We start from the raw sequence: 10,895 nt of genomic DNA, 5'->3' as shown, positions 1-10,895 counted from the left end.
GATCCACGAAAACGACTAAAAACGCTGCATTCTGCTGCCAGGCCATTAGATGGCGATGAAACACTATAGACTGAACACGTAATGCGCATGTGCATGATGTCATCGTCTTCACAGATTCACGTTTTTGCTGTTTACACGGAGACCGTTTTCAAAAACTTTCACTTTGAAACCCGTTTTGAAAACTTTGCGTTTTCAGGCACCTAAAACGCTGTGTAAACGAATGGCCAAAACGCATAAAAAGTTTTACGTTTTTTGTTGAAAACGGTGTCGTGTAAACAGCTCCTAAGGGTACGTTTACACGTTTACACGACAACGACATGCTTAAAACGGAGAAGTTTTTCTTTTTGGTTTTCCACACACAGCCGACACCACTGTCAAAACGATCCCCATTCACACGGATCCGCGAAAACGACTAAATACTCTGTATTCTGCTGCCAGGCCATTAGATGGCGATGAAACACTATAGACCTTATGTAGCTCCGCCCCTTTTCAGCGCTGCGCTCATTGTCTTTTGACTTCCGGTCTGTATTTTCACAGCGTTTTGCGTGTTTATTAATGAACGGCTCGTTTTAAAATCTTCCCGGTCGATTTACATTTGTTTAGTCATCTGCTTTAAACATTACAGTCCTCATGATAACTTTCGTTAACTTTACATTAAGTAAATCCACTTAAAAAGCTAATTACTCCTGGACAGAAATGCCATATAAATATACAGAGCGACCGCAAAACGGAAGTTAAAAGACAATTTTCCAAAGATGGCGGCGCCCTTGTTTCTCTGGCGCATAAGGTCTATAGACTGAACACACACAAAACGCATGTGCATGACGTCAACGTCTTCGGAGATTCACGTTTTTGTTGTTGACCGTTTTTTCAAAAACTTGCACTTTGAAACCCGTTTTCAAAAGTTTGCGTGTTCGGGCACCCCCCAAAAAAGCCTGCTGTATTCTGCTGGCAGGCAAGTAGTTGGCGATATCACTTTGTAAAGAAACACTGCCAATAGACTGAATGCTTAATACGCCTGCGCGTGACGTCACAGTTTTCACAAATTCTCGGTTTTGCAGTTTACACAGAGACGATAATGGTATGGTTTAAAACAACGTGCAATTTGAATCCCGTTTTCAAAACTTTGTGTTTTCAGGCCCCCAAAACGGCATTGTGATGTAAATGAATTGCCAAAATGGATTAGCTGAAAGCTGTGTTGTGGACCAGACTACAAAACTCAGACCGACCCGGAAATTTTTATATATAGACAGTTGTATATATACTATTATTTCAAGGAATAAATAAATAAATAAATAAATAAATAAATAAATAATTTATTATTCTATTACTTTTTAGACATTAATTTTTCATGTTCATAAGAAGAGATGATCAGACCAAATTTAATACTTCCAAAAATACAGCACTTAATTAAAGATGGTTAATGTTCCGTTTAAATAAATAGCCTGCACAGCAATGTACAGAATTATAAATAAAACAGCCAGACAAAGCATCCATTCATAAACCAAATACTAAATATACACATATGGGAAAAGCCTTGTTTTGACAATCATTGTATTTAAAAAAAGAAAGAAGAAGAAGCAAATCAATTTGACCGAATCATTAAAAGGAACTGATTCAAAAGAGCTATTCATTCTCAGTTCGGACATCACTGGTCTCTTGCACAGCACGTTATATAAATGTATTCTAACCCTATCTCATGTCAGCAGCATACTGTAGTTGGTGTGACACTAAAATATCAAGAGTGACAGTCTGGTCTATTTCTTCCTTTCCTCAAATGGATGTGACTGCAAATTCTGAGTCATGCAACCTCAGAAATGTTTGTGAGACATGCGTATGCTAATCAAGACCTGTGACGTCCCCATGACACATTATATATTACACAATGTAAAAAAAGACACCTGGACTCTACAACCCCTCGATCAGCTAAATGGGGGTCCTCTTACACTTCCTAGTAATCTGTCCCATAGACCCTTCCAGGAGACGGAATGTCACCAGAGCGTTTGAGGGAAGGAAGTTCATGCGGTCCTACGTCTGAATCAATGACATACAGAGAGAGAGAGAGAGAGAGAGAGAGAGTGAACAGACTTCTGGAAAGGCCCTGCAAGTCGGTATGCACTGGTTCAGACCGGTTTCTCTTCCACAGTGCAGACGAGTAAATAGCGGCTTGGAAATCTGCCAACATTACTCACCAATCTCTCTTATGGGCAAGAGAGAGAGGAAGTGAGTGTGTGCGGCCTGACACTTCCCAGAGTCCATCAGTTTGTTTCTGTTCCAGCACACTCCATGCTGTCAGAAGCTAATATGCCTGTGTCATGCCTCATGAAGAGAACCGATTTGATCTGTTATAGCTTTTCCTTTTCCTTCCTTCCTTCCTTTCCTTTTCTTTTTCCTTTCCTTTCCTTTTTTTTGTGAGAAAACTAGATTTTCAAACTGAAAGGATCAGTGGGCAATTGACGTTGAAAAGACATCAAATTGTTGTCAAAATCAACTTAAAAAAACAGGTCAAATATGCAAATCAAATTGACGTCAAAACCAATCCATGACATTGATTTGATGTAAACTGAATGTCAAACATATTGACCTGCATATACATAAACCAATTTCAGTGTGGGTATTGCCCGCTGGAATTAGATTGGCATAGGCCTACTATGAAATCATTGGGACTATTTGGCAGTATTGTGTTAAGGTGCACTCACTGATCTATATAATGACCAGTGTCATTGTCACCAGATCAGTGGGTGCACTGCAAAACAATCCTACTACTATAAGGAAATACTTTTAAATGTGCTATTAAAGAAATTGTTAATGAATGTAAATATTGAATGGCATCAGGAAATTTGAATATAGTGCACAATACAGTATGTATGGGCTACACTACGTTTATGCTACTTTTGTGGCATTTTTGCATCCTTAAATATTAAGAACTCCAGTATCCAGTCATTATAATTGCATATATTACACACATAAAAAAATGCTAATGTTGTATATATATATATATATATAGTGATTCAAACGGTGAAATGGTTCCATTGTTGATACTTGGGGAATATTGCATGGCTGGAAAAGGCTCTCAGCCAATCAGATTCGATATATATATATATATATATATATATATATATATATATATATATATATATATATATATATATATATCGATTTTCCAGCCTGCAATATTTCGCAAGTATCAGCACTGGAACCGTTTCACCGTTTGAATCACTCCTCTTGCAATTATCATGGCGGTCAAGAAAATCCATCAATTCTTTTTAAAATACTAGGCTACTGTTGTTATGTCAACAGTAAAAAAATGTTTTTTTTTTTTTTTTTTTTTTTTTTTTTTTTTAAGCAAGAATGAAGTTATTTAGACCTCAAATATGTGACTCATATTTAAACATAGCACCTATTTTACAATTTGTTTAGACACTTCCACAGATGCGAGCTCCAGGCCGTCAGTGGCCGTTCAGCGCTCATGAACAGCTTCATCTAAGCCAGTCCTGTGGGAATTTGCCGCTGGCTCTTACTGTATAGTGGTTAAACATGAGATATAATTATTAATTTGGGGTAGTCACCATCACGTTCATCGTCACTGTCATCGTCTTCACTGTCACTGTCACTGTCATCTCATTGTCTGCGCTACAGTTCCCATGATCCTCCTTGACACACTTGCACGTCCTTCTCCATTACCCGCACCTGCCAGTCATCTAGTCATCATCGTTATCATTCATTGTCTTCAGCTGTGTCATCATTGTTCTTCAGTGTATTTAAGTTCCTCTCGTGTCCATGTTCATTGTCTGTAATTGTTTGTGGTTAGCACACACTGTTTGTGTTTCACATGCTGTCTCGTATCCTGGATTACAATCATTGTTGGAAATAAATCTTCTTGTTATTTTTGTATACCCATTGCCTCCATCGTCTTTGAGAACCAGCGTGACGGATATATCAAATATATAGGCGATCGTTGGGTTAAGGGGAAAATTAAGTTTCAAAACTTTATATTTAGGCTAAATTTAATTTAATCCTGTATAAAGTGCTGCTTTTGTACAACTGAATTGTTTGCTTGTGTTTATTTCCTGCTGTCTTTTATAATGGCTATTGTTGTTAATTTAAATATTATTGTTCAATAAATAGCCTATTTTTTATAAATAATATGCCATATTTGAGAAATGGTTTGTTAGTGATTGTGATATGGACTTCAGTGACAGTTACATTATTACGTCTTTATGAGTGAGTAAGAACAATTGTCTCCAGACAACTTAATGAAATCTTTGATGAATTAAGTAAATGTCCCGTTAATATCCAAATGGCATATATCACAAAGATAATACTTGTAATGCAATTTTCGGGAAAGTTATCTGGAGACCAGTGAACCACGTCTCTACAACGTTCTCCATGGGATAAACTAGCGACGTCTTTTGAGGACGTTTGGAACGTTAGCCAAGATTCGAAAACAATGGAACTTTACCACGACGTCCTCACAACGTTGTCATAAAGTAATGTCACGCTGACATCGACCTGAAGAAGGAACGCTATATCAGATGCAGGTAATACAGTCGTTTAGTCAATCCCTCTCTCATAATAACATAATAGTCCTACTCCAATTTACATAATACATAAGCGTCAAAGCGATTCAACGATCCTTCGTTAATTCTAAAGTGACGTTTTAGTAACGGAGGCTTGGGCTCAACTGTTAATCTGACAACTTGAGATTTGAGTCCGTGTGTATTAAAAGACAAATTAAACAACCACTTTTGCAGTGTATTGCTGGATGGAGTGATTAAAAAAATCATGTTTTTGTCATTCCATTTCTAAACATGTTTCTGTTTGACATGGTGATGTTGAAATAAAGAATGTTTTGGTGTAGCTACAGGTCAGATTGAATCTGTTGGTTAACCAGGTTTCACCTGTGAGGCATGTCAAGGCCTGTCCCCACAGATAGATGAACCTGTTTAACAGGACCTCTGCTACACACTGCTGAGTCTCTGCTCAGGCAACATTTCTGAAAGGCCACTGATGGTCTGTAGATTAGTCAGTTAGACTGTAAACAAGTAGGTATTGTTCCCGAGGCCATGCAAATATTGAAACCCTGTCCTAGTTTGTACAGTTTGTACAGTAAGGATTTCCCTATGTGGACTGTAAAAAACACTCAAAAAAACAAACACGTGCACATAGCAGCACGTAGCTGATATTTATGTCAAAAAAATTGGGCAGAGATTAATTCACTTTTATCCGCATGCTCAAAGGAAAAAAAAATGTCAATAAAAGTTTGCAACTATTTTTACGCTTCACATGGAGTGCCGGTACACAAGTCTCCATGTGCGCACGAGTCGTGTCACACTTAAGTGTAGTCAGCAGAACTGTCTATAGCTGGATACTCAGAACTGAAGCCCTGCTCACCCGATCAAACTCCACAGGATATGAGAAGTTTGGCCTTCATTCATTCCTATGGGACTCCTCAACCCCATTATGATATGGTAGGCCTACATGTGTAAAGACATTGATGCTGGGACAAAGTGTTTTTTTGTAACATATTGCACTTGAACACATGAGTTTAATTTTCCAGCTTTATATCTATCTATCTATCTATCTATCTATCTATCTATCTATCTATCTATCTATCTATCTATCTATCTATATATATATATATATATAGGCTATATATATATATATATATTTTTTTTTTTTTTTTTTTTTTTTTTTTTTTTTGCCATTTGCTATTGGAGTCAAAAGAGAAACTGTTAAGCCTGTTTATTTTTTTTAATTAATTAGGTTATTTTAATATTCCAGTTAGACATGAAGAACTTTTAATAAAGAAGAGAACGGAACAAGTGTCATGCCAACTGTTTCTGAAAGATAATCGTCTGTGTCTGTCTGTACTGGCCTTCTCATGACCTTTACTGAGGTTTTCAGTAAACAGGTCTTACTTTAAACCTTTAGCGCCCCCTTGTGATATTTTCAGTCACATTGTTGTCTGCAAATTAATAAATGGGTAGGACAGAATGCTTAAATATTGTACTCTAGAATAAACACTCATGTTTTGTGTGTATCACATAAAAGCAGGAAATGTGTTGAGGTGCAAAACAAAACACAAAACCCAACAACAATATTAATAATAATTTGCTTAAAAAGAAATTTCTTTTTAATATGAAACAGTCCTATTTTATATGCAGAACATAAAAGCAGAAAAATGTCTTGTTAGCTAAAGAAGAGGTGCAAAACAAAACAAAACAAAAAAGTATTTACAGTTTTAATGGCAATTTTAATGAAAATAATAATAATAATAACCACAATTTGCTTAAAATTATTTTTTATTTTTTATAATAAACAGTCATATTTTGTTTGCATCACATAACAGCAGAAAAATGTGTCTAGCTAACCAAAGAAGAGGTGCAAAACAAAACTAAACTAAGCCAAACCAAAAAAAAAAAAAAAAAAAAAGATACACAGTTTTAATGGTATATGTGGTAGCTTTAAAGTCCATGCGGTGAGAACCACCAGGAAAGGTTTGTGTGTGTCTGTGTGTGGTGTCAAACTTTGGAATGGTTTGGGGATATACAGCTCAAGCAATGCCCAACTATCCACCGATTTAAATCAAGATACAAAGAAATGGTGTTGACAAAATATGAGGCTGATGGAGGGATCTTGATGTTCTCGGGATTGTGATTACGGGGTGATTGTTATTGTATAAAAATGGAAATAGTGATGATCATAATTGTTCTTATTATTTATATTGATATTATAAATGGTAATATAATTACAACAGAGTGGGATATGATTACATAGCTGAGTAAATAATAATGATGATAATGACATGAGCAGATAAATGCATGAACACTATGTTGTAATTTACAAAATTGCACTATTAATTTAGTTTTAGCACTGGTATTGATGTATTGTTATTGTGATGTAGTAGAGATTATTATTACTATCATTGTCATTATTATTATTGATATTACTATTGATATTATAAAACTGTGATTAAATAATATACTAGGATATGGTAATATTTTATATATTACATGATTATTATAAATACCGGAACATATTTGAATGTTTATGATAATGAGTATTATTACATTGCATTATTGTGATTATTTAGATGGTCATAATGTAATTGGGTATTTTGTATATTATAATATCACAGAAATTATTAGTAATTTAAAAGACAATGGCAGCAGCTACTTTATATGGTGTAATATAAGGAAATTAATTGGGGGTGGGAGCAAATAAGTTCTTGTTCTTTCCACTCCCTTTCGAGCAAGTATTATATGTGTAATTAATGTATGTAGATATGTGTAATATGTATATATGTGTGTATGTGTATTTAGGTATATATGTACATATACACATACTGTATATGTGTGTATATATATATGTATAGTTATTATTTGTAATGTGTGTATATATATATATATATATATATATATATATATATATATATATATATATATATATGTGTATATCGTGTTAGTGTATATATATATATATATATATATATTTTTTTTTTTTTTTTTTTTTTTTTTTTGCTCGAAATAATCAATCAATCAATCAATGGCAATTTAAAGGAAAATAATAATAACAATTTGCTTAAAGAAAATTAATTTAATTTTTTATAATAAACAGTCATATTTTGTTTGCATCACACAAAAGGAGTAAAATGTGTCTAGCTAATCAAAGAAGAGGTGCAAAAAAAAAAAGAAAGTACATAGTTTGTTTTATGATTTGCATCACATAAAAGCAGAAAAATGTGTCCAGCTAACCAAAGAAGAGGTGCAAAAAATAAATAGAATAAATACATAATGTATACACATTTTAATGGCAATTTAAAGGATACAACAATAAATTTGTTTAAAGAAAATGAATTTTTATTTTTTTTATAATAAACAGTCATATTTTGTTTGCATTACGTAAAATCAGAAAAGGGTGTCTAGCTAACCAAAAAAGGGATGCATAACAAAGCAAAAGGTATATACAGTTTTCTTGATTTGCATCGCATAAAAGCAGAAAAATGTGTCTGAGGTGTCTTAAAAAGAATCACCATTTTCGAATAATGTGAACTACACGAGGAAAACATCCAAATGCATCAGCCATAATGAGAATTTGGAAGCAAAATGGAAATTCTGAATTCTTATAAAAACAGGCTTCACATTTTTTTAAATACATTTTTTGTGGTTGTCTTTTCCCCCTTTTGATATTTCAGTGAAATATGCAGTAGATGGATCTCATGCAATTTACAGAGGTCTGCAGAGGGACGACTCTACCTTATCATAGTAAAATGGTCCTTTGTATGTCACCTCACACCTGTACATATTCTCACGACTCCATTTATGAGCGAGAACCGTGTACAGTCCCACAGCAGAGAACGTACCTCCAGGCTCTCTCTGCACTTGTGGAGAGCTGGCGTGTTTTTTGAGGCCTGTTGCTCCGTTCACCTTCCATGTGATCCTCACCGTTTTAGACCGTAACCCGGTGATGACACACGCAAGTGTCACTCTCTCCGAGCGCTGCATCTGAGCTCCAGTCGGCAGAAGGACAAGCACCTTCGGAGTCACCGGGCGATCAACACGTACATGTGGAACTAAAGAACATATCAATAAAATGATGATTAATATGAAATGAGCAACCAGGAGCAAAACTACACATAGATAGACTTCCTAAGGCATACTTTCTAGGATATGTAATAGCTGAAAGCACATCTTACCCTCCACAAGAAGTCGAAGTCCTCTGCTAAACATCTGGTTCAATCCGTCCTTCTCGCCTGAGGCAATGCTGTAATAGAAAAGCTGCTATGAGCTACATGATCAAGACATTGAACGATTTAATTGATTTTTGTCTTGAAAATCTCACCGTAACAGAAGAAGAGAGATAATTATGATAATCACACCCGATGCCTTTCCATTCAAATTCATTTCTGTTTTGTTTAATTTGTTTCTTCATGTATCATATTTGCTGTGTGCTGCTGCAATATGATTTCCCGCTAGAGCCAGTGAAGCTTGATTTGTTTCAGTGTTGGCTCTTATAAAGTTGACACGGAGGTTGACGGTTAAGGGAAGAACGTCCCATGTGCTCAGATGTCGTGTGCAGATGGTCCATTTAAAAGCAATCAACCATTACACAGCTGAATTCTTCAAAGGCTAAATGAATTGGGTTTTTATTCTTTATTTCTATATAGTATTTATTCATTTTGTTGCCTTAACACACTAGAATGCTATAAATGTATTTCAGTTAACAATATTATTTTATGCGGTTTTATTTTATGCAATCATATCTTTCACTTTTTGAAAATCACACTTAATCATTTATATTTCATCAATCATGCCACTTGTGTGAGGATTAGTACAAAGATCCAAGTGCACACACAGGTCCCCCCCCCCCCCCCCCCCAACAGCCATTGCAAATCATGTTTATTGGCAAAATTTACAAACTTTCAGCTGTTTGCAATGAACAAATCAAACAAAAGTAATTGAAATTGCTCAACAAATCTTTCAAGTGGTTTCCCTGAATTCAACTGAAAATGCAACTTTCAATGACAATCTCAAAATTATTGAACCCCCTGAATAGGATCCCTCACAACAGCACACATCTGCAAAACAGGTGTTGTCTTAAGCACACCTGATGCAACTAATCAAGGGCTTCATTAGTTGCACAAGGTGTGCTTGAGCTAGAACACATGAGATATCTGAACTGGCTAGGTTTGTTGAGTGTCACGTTTGACTGCATGTTAGAAATATGGCTAAGTCGAAAGAATGGTCCAAAAAGTTAAGAGAGGATATCGCCACCCTTCACAAACAAGGAACAGAATACAAAAAGATTACGAAGGCACTAAATGTTCCTAGAGACACCGTTAGAAGCATAGTTCACAAGTTCAAAGTTAAAGGAACAGTGGTTACACTACCTGGACGGGACAGAAAAAGGAAGCTATCAACGGCTGCAACCGGATTCCTGAGAAAGCAGGTTCAGAAAAAACATAGAGTGGCTGCAAAGGACCTGCAAGACTTGGTTGCAACAGGCACTGAGGTTTCAGCTGCACAGTAAAGGTCCTTTCACACTGGACGCGATTTTGACGCACGAATAATTCGCGCGATGGTTTTATTTTTTGATCAGCTGTTTGTGTAATGAGTGCTTCCACACTGAACGCGAATGTGCTGCGGCGAAAAAAACGACTTTTATTTTTTCCGCTTCGATGTCAATTTTTTTTACTTTTGCGGCGACAGAAAAGGCTTCAGCCAATCACATACTAAGGACAACGATTTGAAAGACAATGTGTGGCGTAGCATTGTCAACCAACTCGGTTATCTCGACTGTGAGTATGTTGTGTGATAGTTTTAGTCGTTGTATAGTCCTGTGCTGTGTAGCCTAGCAGGCTAAACTACATTTGGGATAGAAAGCTAACACTATTATCGTCAAAGATAGAGACAGAGACCGTGTTTACTTTGAACATGTAACAAAATGTAGTGAGACTATTTAGGGCTGCTTTTAGTATACTAAACATTCTTTGTGTGATATCTACAGTTGCTAGTCGAATGATTTTAACTTACTTACTTCGTGTGTTACATGTAATGTGTAGTGACATTACAAAACGCACTGTGTTTAGTTGAAGACGCAAAAAAAACTGTGCACATTAGCATACTCCCCTTCAGACTCTCTGTTCTTTAAGATTGGGTGCACCCAAACCTTCTTTTCTGTCTTTTAAAGAAAATGAAAAGCTCGTCTTCACTGGATGATGATGATGAAGTGTCCATGTTTTCTCAGCTGTCGGCGCGAAAGTTTTGGAATGTTGAAGCTCTCTGAACGTCACAGACGTCGCAAATTCGTGTCGCGGCTGATGTGAATGGTTTTGATGCGAACTATTCGCTTTTTCGTTTCGCTTTTTCATTACTCATCCAGTGTGTAAGGGC

General features: G+C 35.9%; 1 protein-coding gene across 1 annotated transcript; it reads right to left on the bottom strand.

The window, feature by feature from the left end:
• Window positions 1-7,522: 7,522 nt before the first annotated feature.
• On the bottom strand, window positions 7,523-9,064 carry LOC307150560 (Ig lambda-2 chain C region). The gene is made up of 3 exons (XM_079857906.1): window positions 8,845-9,064; window positions 8,699-8,766; window positions 7,523-8,575 (listed from the first exon to the last, which is right to left on the bottom strand). Exons 1-3 carry the CDS (start codon window positions 8,904-8,906, stop codon window positions 8,229-8,231), a joined length of 477 nt encoding a protein of 158 aa, XP_079714032.1. The 5' UTR covers window positions 8,907-9,064; the 3' UTR covers window positions 7,523-8,228.
• Between the last annotated feature and the right edge of the window lie 1,831 nt (window positions 9,065-10,895).

The sequence above is a fragment of the Squalius cephalus genome (genome assembly GCF_949319135.1).
Source record: "Squalius cephalus genome assembly, chromosome: 22".
In the NCBI taxonomy this organism is placed as follows: Eukaryota; Metazoa; Chordata; class Actinopteri; order Cypriniformes; family Leuciscidae; genus Squalius; species Squalius cephalus.
This window is presented reverse-complemented; position numbering and strand designations above follow the sequence as displayed.